Raw genomic sequence first — 20,824 nt, 5'->3', positions numbered from 1 at the left:
TACACTAATGTTCCTTGTGTGCAAAGAAAGGGTCATGTGTGAGTCGAAAATAAATCCTAGAATTTTTTGATGATGATGCAAATGATGGATTCGGTGATGATAAGAACTAATGGTAAAGTGATGGTGTAGGTGGTCGATACAGTGATAAAGCAACTGGTATACCTGCAAAGTGATGGTGTAGGTGGTGAATAGAGTGATGAGAAGAGCTAATGGTTTACCTCCAAGGAGATGGTGTAGGTGGTGGATACAGGGATGACTATAATTAATGGTATACCTGCAAGGAGATGGTGTAGGTGGTGTGAGGTTTGAGGCCAGTGATGGTGTGGTGGGTGGCGTCTGGCGGCAGCAGGTAAGGATGGGTGTGGGTGTTCCAGGCCAGCCGTTACCCCTGCACGTCACACCCGACCCTGTCCGGCTTAACCCACTCCATCCTGACCCACCCAGTGGCAACACTGCTGACGCTCAGCCTCTCTACTGCGCCTGCCACACCTGCCGGACCACAGGGGACGCGGGAGTAAATACGAATCTTTATAGGCAGTTAATACACACTTGATAACTCTGAACCCTCTAAGGTTCTCTCTGTGCTGAAAATATCAGATATTGTAAAAGGTAAAGGGGTTATTCCCCCAATATTTGCATTCAGGTTACCACAGTTACCTCCCCTACGTGCATCCCTAGGTACTGGCATGGGCTTAAATAAACCTCAGTGTCGGTTAGTTAAAGAATTTAAAGTTATGAGAAACGATCATGAAAAGTTTAAAGTTATGAGAAAGGATTATGAAGAGTTTAAAGCTATGAGAAAGGATTAGATTATGATGCATGTGTATTATGAGAGCAGTCTTAAGAAATTAATATAGTGGCCTCTCGGGCCATTCAGCACTTGTCAAAATTAATGCACTTCCTGAACCACACTTTGCTTTATAGAAAGTGAGGGCCTGGGCTGCAAAGCACTTGCGAAAATGATAACCGTTTCTGAACAACTACCACCAACATCACCACCACATATATCACTGTCACAGCTACCACCATCATTATCAAAACCACCACAGCTACCACCACCAAAACTATCAAAACCACCACAACTACCACCACCATCAAAACCACCACAGCTACCACCACCACCGCCACCACCAAAACCACCACAGCTACCACCACCACCACCACCAAAACCACCACAGCTACCACCACCACCACCACCAAAACCACCACAGCTACCATCACGAACACCAAATCCATCACAGCTACCGCCACCACCACCACCAAAACCACCACAACTACCACCACCACCACCACCACAGTTACCCCCACCACCATCATCATCACAGCTACCACCACCACCAATATCACAACCACAGCAACAAATATTTTCTGCAGAATAAAACCATCTGTTCATAGCATCAACGAAGTAATAGACGACACACTGTAGATGTACAACTCTCTCTCTCTCTCTCTCTCTCTCTCTCTCTCTCTCTCTCTCTCTCTCTCTCTCTCTCTCTCTCTCTCTCTTCAAAGACACGTGAATATCCATGGCAATGTCCCTTCCACCTTTTCCACGTGCGCATATTGTAACACCACTGGGGGCAAATATTAAGGTCCAAAACACTCCTTCAGAAAATATCAATGGACATGAAATTGAAACTGACACATCTGGGACCCAGTTCCATACATCTTGCCAAATTCCATCAAAATCCCTTTTTATAATTTTGGCTGTGACACACACAGACACACACACACACACACACACACACACACACACACACACACACACACACACACACACACACACACACACACGCACGCGTGCGCGCGATTACAGTATTTTAGGTGAAGCGTAAGTCATCCCATGGAGGGATAATAGGTACAGCATGAGATTAGGTAAGTGTTTCCGTGGGGCAAAATAGGTCTACGGTGCATATGGACAAGTCAGCACGAGAGGAAGGGAGATTCACGGCAGAAAGGAACCCACCATACAGTACAGTAGGAAATGTGGTCCATGGGGGGAATGGTACGTGTCCCCGTGTAAGGAAAACTGGCCCATGGAAACTTGAGTAAATCCACCTCGTAGAGAAAAAATAGATCTTTGTGGCAGCAGATAAGCTCTAAGTGGTGAGAACAAGTCCATATGGGAGAATAGGTCCACAGGAGAAATGAGCCAAAGTCAACTATTATGAAAGCCTTTGGAGCAAAATAGGTCCATAAAAGGAATGTCCCTGTGGTAATAGAGGTTCATTTGGGGAACACGTGTCTCCCCACGGAGATAAAATAAGTTAATGGGGAACAGACATCCATGGGAGAAAATAGACGCATGTGTAGATTACATGTGTCCCCATGGGTAGAAAATACGTCCATGAGGATTATACCTACAAGGAGAACAGGCCCATGGAGGGCCGTACGAGTACATGGGAGGAAATAGGCCCAATGGGAAATATTGATGCATGGATGAACACAGGTGGGTAGGGGCTTGACTCCTGTGGGGTGTAGTTGGAGGCAGGCTTTCGTCGCTAGTTCCTGTTATTGTTACCTGGCCTCAATATATGTTGTGAATGAGCAAACAAGCACATGGAGATGGCCAGTCAACGTCAGTGAGGCAGATCACCCACTCGAGATGTTTTTGTCTCACCTGTGTAAATTCTGGACAATATGTCTGATGTTAATGTTCAAGCCATCCACAGTATTAGTTATTGCTCGAAGGTGATGTGTGTATTTGTAGGCAAGGTATTTAGCACACTGCCCTTTGCTTATTGGCCCATAGCCATAAAGCTCATAGGTCCAGGCTTTTATGTTCTCTTTTAAGGAGGTTAGATGAAGCACATTTATAAAGACAAACAGGAAGAGAAGTATTCCACTGGTGACGGGTTTCAGGGCCCTAATGTCGGGTCTTGCACTCTCGCTAAAGTAGCTGAAGTCTATGAAAGTATAGCACTTTCTTTCCAAAAAAATTGGTGAGCGACTGACGGAAAAGGCCACTTAAAGAAATGTGCAGATGGTTAGGCTTGTAGAGACGGACCAGGATTCCGAAGATCTGAATAATACTTCAATGATTTTGGCCCATTTCCCTGGACATCTTGGTAGTTTTCAAACTTGCGATCTTAAGTCACTTCATTTTAAGAGGGAAAAGGCTCAGGATGATAATGGAATTGCCCAATGTTGTGGTCTATATAGGACACTGGGCACTCAGGGGTTAATCTGCTAGTCAGTGAAGTAAGGATGGACAAGGTCCACAGAATCGTCCAGAGCAGAGTCAGATGCCGGAGTATGAGAAAAGAATTCAGCTTTAATAAAAAGGGAAAATTGCACAGCCAAGTAGGTGGGAAAGAGGAGGATAAAGGGAATGAGGTAAAAATTACAGAAAAGGTTTTGAGCAAGGTGGCAGAAGTGGAAAGTCGTACTGGAAAGACCATTGCACTTAGATCGCATGAAGTTGTTTTAACCAGGATAAAGAACAGATTAAGCACGATTTCAGACGGACATTAGACAGCATTTGAAAAAGGTTGCCTTCATTCGCTGCACTCGCTGGCGCATGCATTGCTGGGAGCAGCTTTCTCATCATCTGCAACGGCTAAGCACTCGTACGAGCGGAAATTTGGCAAAAAAAAAAAAACGAATAACAGTCGGGACCAAACTAGGAATGTCAGCCATTAGACCCCAATACGCGCATGTACAAAGTTGCATTAAAAACGTCTGTCAGTTTCCGGTATTTTGTTACACACATATATACAAAAATCCATACATGCATTCATATCCTGTATACAGGCTCAGTGTCAGTAACATGGTATTCTTCATAAAGCCATTCTGGCATCATTTTATCAATCAAATCAGAGTATGGATGGCGTAAAAACAGTGTCATTTAGACCACCTTTGGTTTCAACCTAGTGATAATACTATATTCTGTTCATTATTGTATTGGTTCTCTTTAATATTTACGAAAGTTACTTTCCCTTTAGCAAAGATTTTTTTAATATGAACAGAAGGAATAAATATTTTCAAATAAAGTACCGTTCAAGAGACCCCAACCGATGTCAATAAAAACCATCGTACCCTCAGGTAAAGTCCTCGTGGAAGCACTCTCCTCCTTCACTACAGAACCTCCTGCCTTGGCCTGCACCTGCACCGAGTAGTTGGTACAGGGCTGAAGACCCGTAATGTCATACTTGTCTGTTGTGGCATCAACCGTATCAAAGCCGCCGGTGCTCCCATGCACCCACACGATAAAGTAAGAATCTGCGTTCTCGATGAGGGTCCAAGACACTCTGATAGTGGTTGAGGTTGGTACCAAGGTCAGAGCCAGTCCTGTGAAGAACATATTATGCTAAGGGTTTGCCTGCAAATTAGCTGTGCTGTACACATAGACAGGGAAAACCAGGTCATTTGCCTAGTACATTATGAACTTCATTGCCCTTACTTAGCGTGTACAGCAAAAAAAAAAAAAAAAAAAAAAAAAAAAATTGTTCACAGCCTTCTTGGTCTAGTACTGCCACAATTTTAGAGCGAACACTATGATGACAACACCTATGCTTCGACGGAACTCACGAGGTTCAGAGCAAGCCAGAGTGCGACCTGCGTGGGTGTTACCATCAAGTGATCACCATAATATTGTGGCATGACCAGGAATGGATGCTACAAACTTCTGTTTTTGGCTGCACATAGGATATATTCTGAATTTGAGTCATTATAAATGGGCTGTTACCTATAGATACTGTGATCAAAAGCATTATGGAAAAGAACGTGAAAAGCAGTTATACTGTGCTGCATATCTTATTACATACAATACTCCATACAACATATCTCTAGATTATTATAATATTGTTAATATGCCACTCACATCAGATAAAATGAAGAAAAACCACAACCTACTTTCTTCAATCACCGTCACTTGTTCACACACTGGACTTGCCAGTTCCCCTTCGACGGAGGACGCCACACACACGTTGTACTCGGTGTCGTAAGCTAGATTTGTGATGGTGTAGTGAGGGTCGATGGTCTTGTCGTTTCCCGCCTCTGTATCATTGAGATAACTCCAGGTAACCTTGTAGGCGAGGTTACAGTTGCCAGGTGGCGTCACAGGCGACCAGGTCACATCCAGTGTGGGGTTGTCACGCACTTGGCTCACATTGAGATTGGTCACTGAAGAGGTGGCTGCAAAAATTAAATAATAAAATGAATTTGCCGGAATGCCAGTTCTTAAGCCATATCACAATGTTTTCTTCCTGGCATCATAGTATATGCAAACGATCTCCAGTCAATGAACATTTGTCTACGACAATGTTTCCTTCATTCACACTGGAAAAATTGAGCCATTTCGTCGATTACTGTGTTCAGAAGCAAAAAGTGCATATCACTGGATATACTGACAGCTCTCCCACTTTCGAACTTTCTCTCCTTTCGTTCTTAATTCTTCCTGAACCAAGCTTTGAATTGCTCAACACTCTCCTCTTTGGAGAACACTAGGTACTGGATGGCAAGTTTGTATTTGTATGAAAGGAGGGATGGACAGCGTCCGCGGAATTATCCAGTATTAAGTTAGAAGCAAGAACATAGCAGAGTTCAGCATTATCAGAGAAGGAATCAGCCAGATCCATGTGAACGAAAAGGGTGAACGAAAAGAGAAATTGTTACTCTACTGAAGAGTTTTTGGGTTAACGTTGGGTAAGGAGCGACAGAAGTTTGTACTGAAAAATTCATTGCACTTGGAACGGATGATATTATATTTTCAGCGAGACTAAGAGGAAACTCAGCACGATTCCGAGCAAAAGTATCAAGTACATGTGATTCGGTTTTACGTGGACGCCGTTAAACAAGCGTCCTTTTTTTTTTTTTTTTTTTTTTTTAATCTATACCACCATTTTCTGTCTTGGTTTTGTAAGCCATGATATGGTATGGGTGGCATAAACGAAGTTATTTAGCTAAACCACCTTTGGTTCCGAGCTAAGGATAATACTGACCGTCAGTGGCAGTACACTTGGTCTATTAATGCATGAACTATATTTATTGTACACGAAAGAGGCATTTTTTACTAGTGCACTATTTTCATAACATTAATCTCCAACTGTCTATACTAAACTAGAAGCACGTTAAAGTTTTCACTTTCTGATGAAAATCTAAAAAGTGGCGAACCAACACTCCTCCTCAAAGTCTCGACAGGGTGGTGAGACCATAAATATCTCGGACATTATGCCATGAGCCTTTATCTGAAACTCCTATGATTTCCTATAACATTTGTTACGGAACAGAGAAAGATAATGTACACTTTAAGTGAGAATACGAAGAGTCACTACTGTCCCGTAAAGTTCCAGGTTCAAAACAAAAGAGTTAGGTAAAATTACAAGTTAAAGTTTAATGCACAAACTAACAATAAAACATTCAGGACTCATAAGGATAATGTAATGGCAAATAAACAGGTTAAATATATGGTTAACTGCAATAGCCTCTATTAACACGAAATTAGCAAGAGTAAATTTATCTAAGTCAGCCCTGATAAAATGAGATACCAGACAATACTCAGTGAATGCCAGATAGATAATTACAGATACAAACTATTATCAAAAATGACTGACATAAAGAACCCCACACGAATTACAAAAACTTCACTAGGCCTACAAATTAAACTTATGCTATACAGTACAAGAAAAAATGCAACAACAGTTATACTCAAATTACACACAGCTGCTAGATGGTTGGAGATTTCTTGAGCACTCACAATAATAATATCTGTACAGGGGAGGACAGAGATGTGAACAAAATGAGGAGCAGATCTAAGTGGCAATGATGCAGAGACTGAGCTCATTATATAGGGGCCAGCAGAGCCTGATACAACTTGTAAGAGGGACGCGCAAATGAAGCCATGGGGACAGAGAGCTGAAAATCCCGCACTGAAACAACAGAAATGACGACTTACTCTACTATAACGGTAGAAGGGGGGAACTGAGGCAGAACACGCTCGTGATCAAACATGCAGCATACTGTGCGTTAAAATTACACAAAGGATGATGAAATCATAGGCTATGTAACACATTCTAGATTTTTTTCTTCATTCTCCTCTTTGAGTCTGTTGACACCAAACCATTTTCTGTATCCTCCAGATTTCTCTACACTTGCTTCCAAGCTAATGGTGGTTTTTGTCTGTGTATAACTAACAACCATATTTGCTATCTCGTTCCCCAACCCAAGTTGAATCTTCGTAATTCACATTCTGTGTAATTATTCTCTCAGTCTCAGACTAACAATATCTGTGTTCTGTATTTGTCCTCTAATGTAACTGACTATCCAAAATTCTTCGACTGACCTACATCTGAAGAGGAACGCACACCTTCCTTTTCTTCTTTCTCAGAAATAGCCAATTTGGATTATTTCAGTGTTCACCACAACCATTAGAACTCCTCTCTGGTCACTGTCCTACCAGCTGAGCAAGCCGACGTGTTTTCTGTATAAATATCCAACAACCGTTTGTACAGTCATTCAGAATTGAACATCACTCGACTGGAGTGCTCGATGCCATTTAGTTCTGGCAACACTGACTGATACACACACACACACACACACACAAAAGCCTGCGTGCACACACACTGGGACGTACCATATGTAATTACAAGTTTGTCAACTAGCCTCGTGCTTAAGCAGTCCAGAACATACTCTGCCAGATGTGTACCATAGATTTTCGTGTATCAGATCATATACTGTGGAATAATAACTGGTATTTATACAGTCATTCGTTGACAGTTATTTCTCCACTTGCATCCATTACTCGAATCTCTCAAATTATTTTCTTTTCTGGAGCAGGAGGCAGGAAGTTCGATAGTCAGCCTAGTTTTTTTTTTTTTTTTTTTATTCACAAGATTTTTTTCCCCACACACACTCTGATTTATAATATGAACGTAATATATTTGCAGATTAATATCAGTTTATAAATCATAATTATTATTTTGTAGAAAACCGTACAACCAACATATTACCAGTTCCTCTACAGTATTGGTAATAAGGTTCTGTTCTTTTTTTTTATGCAAGGAAGAAGGAACCAAAGGCCAGCGTCCGCAAAACGTTTCTTCCAAGAAAAAAAAAATGAAAGAGAGCCAAATTCAAGATCCGTTCATTTCGAGATGCCTGGACACGCTGCGTTTGAAAAACTGGAGATCATAGAAAGTAGGAAATACAGACAGGGGGAGATAGTTTCAGAGTTGACCTGTTGTATAAGTGAAAGACTGAGAGTAACAGTTAACTCTTGCATTAGTGAGTTGGACAGAAAAGGGACGTGAGTTTGTTGCTAGATGGGTGCTACGCGCCCGTCGTAGAGGTGGAGGGATACAGGCAGGCAGTTCAGAGGAGCAGTGACCATTGAAGTAGCGATAGAAAAGAGATAAAGATGCAACAGTGCTAGGAAGAGACAGAGGTTGAAGGGAGCCATTAAGAGGAGGAGAGTTAAATGAGACGAAAAGCCTTTGGCTCCATCCTATTGAGAAGAGCTGTATGTGGGGAGCCTCCCCAAACATGAGAGTTGTACTCTACACGGACGAATAAAACCCGTGTATAAAGTCAACAACTGTGCAGGGGTAAAGAAGGTACGGAGTCGGCTTAGCACACCTAATCTCTTGGAAGGAGATTTTACAAGAGATGTAATATGATCTTTCCAAGATAAGTCCTGAGTGAATGAAACCCAAACCATGTTAAAGGATGATGCAGGATTAAGCTAAATATTATTAAACAATAGTGTGTACTCCTGTGTCAGATTTTGTCGGGTTGATAGTTGTAAGAACTGAGTCTTTGATTCATTAAAAACAACAAGATTATTTTTACCCCAGTCAGAGATACGAGGCAAGTCAGACATTAGGTGTGCCATAGCCTCAACCCTTGTTTGTTGAAGTAACTGCTAAGATGGACGCCTTAATCCCGTGAGAGTTGGCCACAAATCGCTTACATGTCACCCTATCCACTTCGCTGCCCTCCCCCCGGTTTATACCCCCCACTCTCATATACCTCTCTACTTCATCCCTCCAACTCATCCTCAGTCTCCTCCCTCCCCTCTCCCTTTCCACTTCACTTACATGCACTCTCCTCATTAGTCTCTCATTCTCCATCCTCTCAGTCTCAGATCCCCCCAGTGTATTTCTCACAACACTATCGCATCCACAGCCACAACGTAAACAGGCTACGGTTGAGTATATACTACAAGATAACCGAGAGATTATATTATACATATATGCTATGTGATAGATGTAATTATTATAATTAGTTCCATTAATGCCGCTATATGCTTTAGGCTGAGTCAGAGATCGCAGCACTCAACAGACGCGTTTCAGTATCAAATTGAGCCGCTATCATGAAACTTCGCATTTGTATTTCAGCTAGAGAGATTTTTTTTTTATTCTCACCCCTGATCGAGGGCAGTGATTATTACATTATTTTCAGTTTTCATGTTTACCTATCTTAGACCATTTTCATATTCCACGTACTATACTTGTTTCTATTATAATGAGAAATTTTCTGTCCTCATTACCTCCAAAATCCTCTTCACTATGGCGTTACTTCATCTCTCTCTCTCTCTCTCTCTCTCTCTCTCTCTCTCTCTCTCTCTCTCTCTCTGTTAAAAGACAATATTGTCAGAAAATCCCTATTTACCAACTACTCTTTCTCAGTGTCAACAGCCGTGGACCTTCGGCCGTTCCCATTGGTGACTATTACGAGTATACGCGAACGTTATGCACAAGAACACCCTTTAAAATTATTAACATTTTTTCTAAACTTAGTCATTCGTACTCACAGGTTTTCCCTTTCTCGCAAAATTAAAATATCTACGGCAATATAAAATACGTTATTAAGGACGGGCGAGCGAACAAAGTTTGCTGTCGGTGTGTGGGCATAAAATACAATGAGCGACCCTGCCAGACCCAATCATCACCCTTATCAGAGGCTAATAACGTTACCTATTAAAGCTAGAGCAGTATTTTTGTTTTTTCTAGATGCTAGGTCGATCATTTCACTTAAGTATTTTATGGTTCACAAAACTATTACTGCGCCATAGGTGTTCAGTTTGCAAAAATAAAAAGTGTCTTAGAGATGTTGTGTGCATCAGCTGCATTTAAACAATGTCAGTTCAAATTATCGCGGAATAATTCTCAGTACATGATTCGTTTGTACATATGTTAGCTGCAGGGTTGCCATTGGTACGATAATTATCGTACATGTACGTTAAACCCTTTGGTACGATGTACGTACAGTACCTTTTCTTATCGTACGTTCTGTACAATAATTCTGTGTTTTATGGCATAAGCGTTTTAATTTTAAAAAATGATTTTAAAAAAAGCCTTTTCATCAAGAATAAATCTTTTCCATAGATAGTCAGCTACCTGTAGTGTGAGAAGTTGTAATTTTCCTTGGTGCACATAGGGTAATTGTGTCTATGAGATAGCTAGGCTTGTTGTACTTGTACTGAACAAAATGTACAGGCACATTTCGAGTCACATTGACGGTTGACTGTTACAGTTTGATATTCGTCATTCGTCACCGTGAAGTACTATACAGTATAAAAGAAATATTTATTTTGATAAGAAAGAATTACCTAAAAATATCTTGTGTAATCAGTGATCTGTAAATAGTGTAAAGGAATTGTTTATTTTATTTAATAAATTTTGATGAATTTAATTAACTTTTCTAAACTGAATATTGTGATATAAACCTCCCTTAAAGGATACCTGCTGTATCAGGTATTTACATTAGCCATTCCATATCTCGAAACTTTTATGAATTTCGATTTTTTTTTTTTATTACATGAGACTAATCTGTTTATATAAATTTAAAACACCACTGAAGACACGTGTTGGTAAGAACTCCATCATTTATTTTATTATCATATTACTGTAGAGCGTAGTGTAGTAGCAGCAGAAGAAAATATACGATAATTTTCACTGGCATCCGATATATTTCTACGATGATTTGGGTGGAAAAACGATAATTTTGAGACATCAGTACATAACTCGATCAAAAAATCTGGCAACCCTGGTTAGGTGTTGCCACCAGTCAGTTCTATTCACCATTGGAGAAGCCACAATCAGTGAAAGTCTTAATGAAGGCTATGCGTAACCTTTGAGTTCCAAGATTCTCTAAATAAAATCATCTGAGGGCAGCATAGATTTTAATATTTGGGCTCATAGGTGATAATTTCATTGGTCCCCGATAATCCTAAGACATCCATAGTCTAAGTTGTGATGAAATTAAGGGTTAGTGAAAATAGGTTTATGCATAATCCTGAAACTGCTAAACACTTATTTGGTTACTCCTGGGGATGATGAGAGGGTGTCAGAAGGCCACCATGATGTCAGGATTATTTGGCCTTTATCTTTTTATTAAAGAAAGAGAGAAGGTTTATTATCTTGTCTAGCCGATCGGAGAGACCCAGAAGGGGAGAGAAAATAATGCTGGCGTTGTAGGGGAACGTCAGGGTAGGCTGTCCTGTCACGTTATCCTCTTCGTATTGTACAGTATGTAAGGTGAGGTGATCAATAGGCAGATTCGGGAAAATGGAGTTTTATTGTGAGAAAGTAACTTGACTGAAAAAGTTAAAGAGCTTGACGTGACCCGTTGTATTGTCAGGGGGAGTTTGTGCTAGCTGTCGCCTTCCCACTCTTTCTCTAGCTCCTACTCTCCTTCTCCTTCCTTCTTCCCTGGCCCCCTCTCGTTCTCTGAGGTCCTTCGTGTGATTTCGGGGTATATATCTACTGCCGAGGTTTCCGGCTCAGTGTTATATGTGTGTGTGTGTGTGTGTGTGTGTGTGTGTGTGTGTGTGCTTCCGTCTTGGTGTCGGGCACGCTTCCGTCACCTGATCAGTGACCTCATCCTGTGTCTGGAATACTGGCCACGGGGAAGTGTATCTAACCTCTTCCTGGACAACTCAGACATAATTACCTGTCAATTACATATTGTTACATATTAACAACTGTTCCATAATTATGAATGCCTATAACTATTTTAGTGTCTCTATAAGGGAAGTGGAATTAAGTGGGGCTCATTGTCGTCTATTGCGCTCAAGTACGAAATTTTTTAGTAGTTCACCATTTATCTATGAGCACTCGTTAGTCAAAGGGTAAAGAAAACTACTATGTTTGGGAATTTTAGAAAAACATGTTTTGTCTGTGGTGATATGTATGAATAATTCCCGTTGATTGCTGTGTTAGGAAGAGGCTACTGTGAGACGTAATCAGTTGCTTGTAACATCGTTATTTCAGTATTGTTGAAGTCTGTGTGACGAAGGGTAGAGACACCCCTAGGATTGAAGGGTAGTGAGAGGAGGATACCGCCTCCGTTTTATTTCTTCCAACTGTTCTCCATTATGTTTTTTCATCCTTACCCCTATTAAACTTTCAATGGAGATCGAGGCTCTACCAGTAATTTTTATTTTTTAAATTCGCAAATTTGTTCCGGAAAAAATTCAATGCACTGAGGATAAAATATCAAACTGAATGATGCTGCGAAATCCAGGTGTGGTACATTATATATTCAAAGCTGCCAACATTAGCCTACGCATTATTCTTACTCTGAAAGGCTGGAATTGAAGTTAACTATTTGTGGAGTCCAATATCATACTCGTAGATCGATAGATCAAGAGATTTAGTTGGTTGCGATTCATTCATGTAATAATGATTATGAGGAGTTATGATGAGGAAAGCGACTGCAGAGAGCCAGGCTGGAAATCCTGTGCACACTACAAACGGGTCAGTTCTGGTGTGTGTGTGTGTGTGTGTGTGTGTGTGTGTGTGTGTGTGTGTGTAGGGGGGGGAGTGGAAGCAGGGCCTTACTGTGAGTTACAAACGATTTCCTCCTTTATAGCACGTGCGAGTAGGGACGACAACGACGTCAAAATCAATGCTGATGTACCAGTTTGCAGATGCACACACAGTCCTACGACACTCTGATGCAAGAGTTATTCTATACTCTCAGTTCCCTATGTATGTAACTGGCCATAAAAGCGGAGGGGAAAAAGTGTAATTAAAAACCACCGTACCCTCAGGTAAAGTCCTTGTGGGAGCACTCTCCTCCTTCACTACAGAACCTCCTGCCTTGGCCTGCACCTGCACCGAGTAGTTGGTACAGGGCTGAAGACCCGTAATGTCATACTTGTCTGTTGAGGCATCAACCGTATCAAAGCCGCCGGTGCTCCCATCCACCCATAGGACGATGTAGGAATCTGAGTTCTTGATTAGGGACCAGGACACACTGATGGTGGTTGAAGTTGGTATCAGAGTCAGAGCCAGTCCTGTGAGCAACATATACTTAGAGTTTGCCTAGAAACTAGCTGTGTTGTGCATATAAACTGCGAATGAAAGTTCGCCATTTACCTCAGAACTCATTTGGCAGGTTTTGTACGTTACTGACCTTGATTTGCGTCTACATGGGAAGTGCTGTGAATTCTATTTTACTAAATGTCCTGGAGTTGCCCAATCTTGTCATGCCTTGAGACATCAAAAGATGAATGTGAACAGCATCTATGTGTTTTATTACATTTCACTTTTTGTCCTGTAGACGCCTGAATTATTACCAAATTGACAATTTTTTAATGCCAACAAGGCCATACAGAAAGAGAAAAAACTTACTAATTTCAATCACCGTCACTTGTTCACACACAGGACTTGCCAGTTCCCCTTCGACGGAGGACGCCACACACACGTTGTACTCGGTGTCGTAAGCCAGATTTGTGATGGTGTAGTGAGGGTCGATGGTCTTGTCGTTTCCCGCCTCTGTATCATTGAGATAACTCCAGGTGACCTTGTAGGCGAGGCTACAGTTGCCAGGTGGCGTCACAGGCGACCAGGTCACATCCAGTGTGGGGTTGTCACTCACTTGGCTCACATTGAGATTGGTCACTGAAGAGGTGGCTGCAAAAATGAAGCAATTCATGCTTACATGAAAGTACCGAACTGTTAAGTCTCAAGAGACTTCAAGATACTTTATCATTCATACCATATACCGGTAATATAAAAATGGTTTCCACTCAATGAACATCCATCTACAATATTATATCCATAATTCACGATTAAAAAGTCGACCCATATTTCGAATTTAAGTTTAAAAGAAAAAAGAGTATTTCATTAGACGTGTTGATAAATCTTCCATCTCAAACTTTCTCTTTCTTCGATTCCAGTTCCTGTCTCAAGCTAGCTTTAGGTATGAAAATGGATCATGATTATGACGGAATTGCTCAGCACTGTCATCTGAGTACTCAAGGGTATTCTCTTTTTAAAGTATGAAAAGCCAATGGAGTTAGGTGCAAGAGTCTGAGCAGAGGTCAGCTTTATTATAGAAGGAAAAAGCTACAGTCAGGTATGTTGAAAAGAGGAGTGAAAAAAGAAGAGACAAATCTATGGAGCATGGTTCTGGCTAAGCCAGCAGAAGGAGAAGGAAGAGTTTGCATGGGAAAGTTCATTGCACTTGGAGCTGATGAAGGTGCTCATACCTAAACCAGAACCATACTGAGTTTAATTCCGGACAGAAATACAAAGGTCACCTGATTCAGGAGTACTTGGACAGCATTAAAACAAGCATGGTTTTTAGTTAATGTCTGTTTTTGTCGAGAACGCCATTCTGTGGCTTGGTTTTGAGAGCTGTTTTATGGTATGGACGACAAAAACAAAATCATTCAGCCAGACCATCGTTGGTTCCTACTTAGGAATATTACTGACTAAGTCAGTGGCATTATATGTTGCCCATTATTGCATGAATTGACTTTACTGTATAAGAAAGTGGCATTTTTTTTTTTTATTCCAATGCACTTTTTCAAAACAAATTCCCCCAAATGTCTTTGTACTTTCTGTTCAAATTTAGAGAAAGAAGGCAGATCATCAACAAACCTTGGAGTTCCCAGAGGAAGGAAGAGCCATAAATATCCTAAACAAAATGTTGTGGAAATTTAGCTGACACTCATATCAGTTTTTTTTTTTTTTTTTTTTTTTTTAACACTTTCTGCCATCCCTTCATTTTCTACCGTCGTGTACAGCACTTTTTTTCCTCCAAATCTCACCGATGTCAAACCCTTCTCTGTATCCTCTTAATTTCTCAGCATTTGTTCCCAAGCCAACATAGGCTGTTGCCTGTGCAGTATGTGTCTTAACGGCTTCACATGCTCCCTCTGTACTGTGTACTTGTCCCTTAATACAGTAATTTCCAAAGTGAAACATGTAATTTTCCATCTTGTCTTCTCAGAAATTTCCAGCGTAGGTGATTTCAGTGTTCACCGCGACATTCATTGGTCTACTTTGTGAACGAGCTTACATGTTTTTTTTTTTTTGTGTGTGTGTATATATAGCCTAGAGCAGCAAGTATGACATCCTATTCCTATCCTTGGTTTTCTTGCAGGAAGTCCTAACGTACTGTACCTTTTTCTTAAAACAATTTTTGTACTTTCTCTGCCAACCTTATTTCCCCTTTGGTGTCCTGCAACCCAAGTTTTATTCTTTAACTTGTCCTATCACTCCAGTTGGGCCCGTGGGCCCTCTTAAAAATTAACTTCTGTGACACTATGGCGCCGCTGACTGGGAGGCCACCAGGAAGTACTTCTTCGACTTTCCCCGAAAGTATTATTTCATCTGTGGTCACAAGCCATGCAAGTGTGCTCTGCGCATTACGATGGTTCAACTTTTGGGTGTCAAGCCATTTATTTCTTATGCTTACCCAGTGAATAATGTAAAAAGAAAAAGGCTTAATATCGCATTTTCTAATGTCCACTACACTTTCCCGACGTCCCATATCTCCCTCAAATTACGTCCTTTGTTTTTTTTGTTTTTTTTTCCGGAATCGTAATACCATTGTTCTTTGTCTAGGGAAAAATATCTATATCTCTTCATGATTAGCAAATTCTACGATTCGTCTCATTCCCTCTTGCTTCTTGCAAAGTACTTTCCTCTAACTTCACCGTCTCCACTTTCACTCCTCTTTTCTGCTCGAATACTTTGGTTGCTGCTTTTATGTTTGATAAATCTGAACCTCTTTTTATCAAAGCTTTGTCTTTCTCTCCAGTCTGGGCCACGCTGATGCTGTTCATCCATCCCTGTCTCTCATTAACTCTCTAATTCCTATAATTAAAATTTCCCCAGATGAAGTCATTTCTGCAATTCTGGGGCCCCAGTACCAAAAATGCAGACGGTCTCGATGGGGTTCTTAGTGTTAAAGACCTGTGCCTCTGTACTGACATCATTCCTAAACAACTCTTTTGATTTTGTCTGTCACTTTCCACCATCAATTCTATTTGTCAGTTTGCTTGTATTCCTCTATATATGTATCTACCTATCCGTCTATCTAATTATCTATATATCTATTGACTGACGCCTTAATTTTGTAAGGAGTGGGCAAAGATAAATTGCCTCCACGTCGCCCTGTCCTCTATCACTTGGCTGCCCTTCCTCAAAGTCACAATCCCCTCTCTCATAGATCTCTCCATCTTATCACTCCATCTCATCACACCACACTCACATACACTTTTCTAGTCAACCTCTCATTCTCCATCCTCTCCACATGGCCAAACCGTCTCAAAATATTTCTCTCAACACCTTCAGTTATATCCACATCTACACCACTACGTTTTTTTACTTTCTTATTTGTTTGTATGTCTCTACATGTAACTCCACAAACTCCTCTTAGATATCTCATTTCCTCTGTTCTCAATCTTGCTTGTTTCCTTCCAACATTGTCCAAGCTTCACTTCAGCCATTATTCTGCCCATCCCAAATAAGAGTGACAGTTCTCCACCCCTCTGACTAATGCCCAGTTGTTTTACTCTCTTGTATTTCCAGTGTTCCTGGGGTTGACATCATTGAAAACACACTGTACCACCTTTCCTCTCATAATCTACTTCTTAACCATTAGTATGAAAAATAAAGTCATAGAATGCATAGTGAAGCTGGGTGGTGAGAAGACTGACACTGAGGGTGCCTTCAAATATTTAGGTAGTGTAATGATTAGGAATGGGAGTCTAGGTGAGGAAATGCATGAAAAAGTACAGCAGGAAAGAAAGGTTGCTGGTTCACAGAAAGCAATGTCAAGGAACAGGGAAGCAAGCATGGAAGTAAAAAAGTAGCTGCATGACAGTATCGTAATCCCTACTTTAACATCTGGAAGTGATGCTTGGACCTTGTTGAAAGGATGCAAATCAAGGGTGAGACCAGTGAAAATGGCAGATCTGAGAGAAGCATGTGGAGTTACGTGGAGAGAAAGACAAACAAATGAGGAAGTGAAGGAGGGTTGCGATGTTGATGTGGATGTGAGAGAAGAACTCTGATATTTTTCGGCATTGTGGAGAGGACAGAAAATTAAAGACTGACCAGAAGAGGGTATGTGGGTGAGGAGGAGGGGGAACTTGGATGAAACCTTTGCTACTATAACTGACATTTCCAAGGATTTCGACTGTGTCTGGCACAGATTCTGAATATCCAAACTTCAGGTGTCTATTCTTCTCTCCGTACCTTCATCTCTGGCTTAATTTCTAGTCGCTCTATAGTATAGCTGCTGATGTAGACGACCACTGTTATTCTTTTAAGGGTATCAAAAATCAGTTTGCGCAGGATTTTGACATTTTACCAACGGTCTTCCACCTATTAATGAATAAACTTCAACAATGCAGCCTACATCTAGCCCTGTCTACTCAATCACTGGTAACTCCACCCTTCACTTCTCTATCTACTTCTTGCAGCGTCCATTACAACAGCCACTTGAACAGTCACGACATGAGGCTATCGCACACCTGTTTTTCACCTGTCTCATTTTCAGGGAAGTAAATAAACTTTGTCACCCTTTTTGCATTAAAAAAAAGAAGAAGAAAAAAAAAAAAGATTCCTCCCCTTTCAACTCGTCGAAATATTACATGAAAATATCATATGGTATGAGACTCAGTTCAGCATCATATTGTAATATCATTAGGATATCTTCCCCTCGGGACAGTATCGTGCAAAAAAATCTCGTTAATTCCTTATAAAATCCTCATCTCAGTGGCTGAGTGTGCTAGACCGACCCTGTATTTCTTTATCCCTGTGTTGTTGTTACTGAACAGAGATATTATTAGTTCCATGTGGAGTACTACTTTCATATGTGAGAAAGTGCACCAAACTGAGCTAATGTAAACAGGGTTAAGGCAAGCTTTTTATCACTTGAGCTGACGTTCTTTCACTGACTATCTTCACCCACTTCTCCCTGCAGTGCTGGATCTCATTCTTTCTGCTGTTACTATTTCAGTGGCCACTTTCCTTCCGAACTATCTGCCAGTATCCCTCCATGATTTTGGTGGGCACGCAACACCCGCCCATGGCCTGACTCAGCCCTCCTCTGTTGAGCTCTGTCATGCAAGAATTAACCAATGCACTCAGCTCTTTATGTATGCAACTAGTCACAAAAGTAGAAAATAAAAAGTGTACATAAAACCATCGTACCCTCAGGTAAAGTCCTTGTGGAAGCGCTCTCCGCCATCAGTACAGAATCTCCTGCCCTGGCCTGCACCTGCACCCAGTAGTTGGTGCAGGGATGACGACCCGTGATGTTATACGTGTCTGTGGTGGCATCAACCGTATCAAAGCCGCCGGTGCTCCCATCCTCCCACATAACACGGTAGGAGTCTGCGATCTTGGTTTGGTGCCAGGACACACTTATGGTGGTTGAGGCTGGTACCAGGTTCAGAGCCAGTCCTGTGAATAACATAGGCTTAGGGTTTGCCTAGATACTGCCTGTGCTCTTCATATAAACTGCAAATCCAAGGCCGTTATATACCCAGATACTTTTCATTTGTTTGGTGTTGTGCTTCATTGGCCTTAAGCATCGAGCAAATAAAAATAATCTTAATTCGAAGCATTTCTTTTAAGTATCAGTACATTACCCATATATGCTATGAATTTAATCATTAAAAATTTAATGTGAAGAACATCAGTATGACAAGCAATTATTGCTCCTCCTACGGATAACTGTATCATTTAGACCTGCCCCCCGTCATAACCTTCATACCTACAGCGGCAATCCTCATGGTTTATACCACCTCTGCCGTACCCACCATTAACCATAATCCCAATCCTTCCTGCCCATTCTAACCACTTCGCCTTTCTTTTCATTTTTTCTCTTTTTCCGTTCCTGTCTTAAAATGAAGTTCACCCACTTGATACCATGGAAACCATTGACAGGTCAATTTTAATTTATTTTTTACATAGCTAAATAGGCTTATCCTCAATGGATCTCTTTTGATCATAACGAATTCATATTTGCCTGACATGACGAGAGAGATCCTGAACGACATAAAAGTAAAACAAGAGCAATCCGAGATTGCAAACCTCCGCCAAGGTGGACATATCATTTTGTGCAAGAGTTGTAGGCATTATTTATCGAGTTAGAAGCAAAAATGTTGAAATTGCCACTATTCCGCAACAGTAAAGAATCCTTTAAAAAAATTCCTAGATCTGGACGATGATCCGGATCACCACCAAAATCTAACGGACTGTTCCTTGGGCAATACCCTACCCCTCCAAAAAATTTCAGCAAACGTTCATAACTGTTTGAGTAATCCCGCTAGCAGGCAAACGGACAAGCAAAAGCAGGCAAAAACATAACCTCCTAGGCGGAGGAAATAAATACAGAGCTGCCACAGTTATTCTTGCATACTATAATAATTACTAGATATATTGATTATCATCAACTAACCTAAATGGACCTACTTGACCTGACTGGACAGTAATAACAAACAGAAAGAATTCAGAGGCCGCATCCCTGCGCCAGTGCCGTTGCAGGATCCGTACCCGGATCCGGATCCGTCCCAAAATTTAATCAATTCTCTCTTGGCCCAGGGCCCAGCCTTGCACAAAATTTCATCGAAATTCATTGAGAACTTTTGGAGATATCATGTGGGCAAACAAACTAAAAATTTCTGGGTCCGGATGATGATCCGGATCACCACCAAAATCTAATGGACTGATCCTTGGACCGTGCCCAACCCTCCAAAAATTTCAGCAAAATCCGTTATAACTTTTTGAGCAGTTCAGCTGACAGACAGCAAACAAACAAACAAATCAACGTAAGCAAAAACATAACCTTCTGGCGAAGGTAATAAATTAGTCTGAATTAATCTGACTCGCTCTGAACATGCCTGAAATAACCTGAAACTAGAGTCCCCCAAGGGGAGAATCACACCAACCTCAAGCCAATACGTATGTCGCGCGGCTCGAAATATGACCGTGACTTTGACCTACTTTCTCCAGTTTTGAACGAGTCTGAGATTTTCATCCCTACTACACATCTGTAAAATATTGTGATGATATCTTGAGCGGTTGCGAAGTTATCGTGCTAACAGACACACAGACAGACAGACAGAGAAACTGAAAACAATACCAGCTTCGCTATCGCGGCTGGTAATGACGAGAATGGATCTGAGGTGAACCAACTGGTCGTGCCCGAATGAGCAGTTTTGAATGGAATATCCCAAACTTATCTCACTACATAACATGTAGTCCGCATCCAGTATTTAAGTGGATGTGTTGTGCCATTTGTTGATAGGTGTAAGGGCTGCTGGTCCATAGAGAACGGACAGCATATTCTTTGCCTGGAGTACTTTACATGGAAATGTAAAAGAAGAAAAAAATGTGTCATGCATATAATCTAACGAGCAGGGAACCTGGTGCTGCCTGGATGAAAACAAAAAAAAGGAAAATGACCGTGCATACCGTCATTGCCAGGGTCCCTGGGAGGCCACATTCCTATGACAGACGAACCGCGGGGTCCCATTTTACCCACAAGACTTATGTCCCTCGTTGCGACAATATTCCCAGAGATATATTCTCCAAGAACCTATTCCTGCCATGAACCTATTCGCTCCATGGAT

At 41.2% G+C, this 20,824-nt stretch overlaps 1 protein-coding gene across 1 annotated transcript in view; it reads right to left on the bottom strand.

Annotated features, from left to right (window-relative positions):
- Positions 1–382: 382 nt before the first annotated feature.
- Positions 383–20,824, bottom strand: part of LOC145411958 (tenascin-like) — a 90,435-nt gene continuing 69,993 nt past the window's right edge. The window contains exons 8-13 of the mRNA XM_080281928.1: positions 18,399–18,650; positions 13,578–13,859; positions 12,989–13,240; positions 4,855–5,136; positions 3,997–4,290; positions 383–489 (exon numbers count right to left, since the gene is read on the bottom strand). Coding sequence (XP_080138054.1) covers positions 383–489; positions 3,997–4,290; positions 4,855–5,136; positions 12,989–13,240; positions 13,578–13,859; positions 18,399–18,650 — 1,469 coding nt within the window. The remainder of the gene's footprint in view (positions 490–3,996; positions 4,291–4,854; positions 5,137–12,988; positions 13,241–13,577; positions 13,860–18,398; positions 18,651–20,824) is intronic.

The sequence above is a fragment of the Coenobita brevimanus genome, chromosome 91 (genome assembly GCF_032717465.1).
Source record: "Coenobita brevimanus isolate Jiangsu-jjx chromosome 91, ASM3271746v2, whole genome shotgun sequence".
Taxonomy (NCBI): Eukaryota; Metazoa; Arthropoda; class Malacostraca; order Decapoda; family Coenobitidae; genus Coenobita; species Coenobita brevimanus.
The sequence above is the reverse complement of the archived record's forward strand: the minus strand, read 5'-3'. Positions and strand labels throughout refer to the sequence as shown.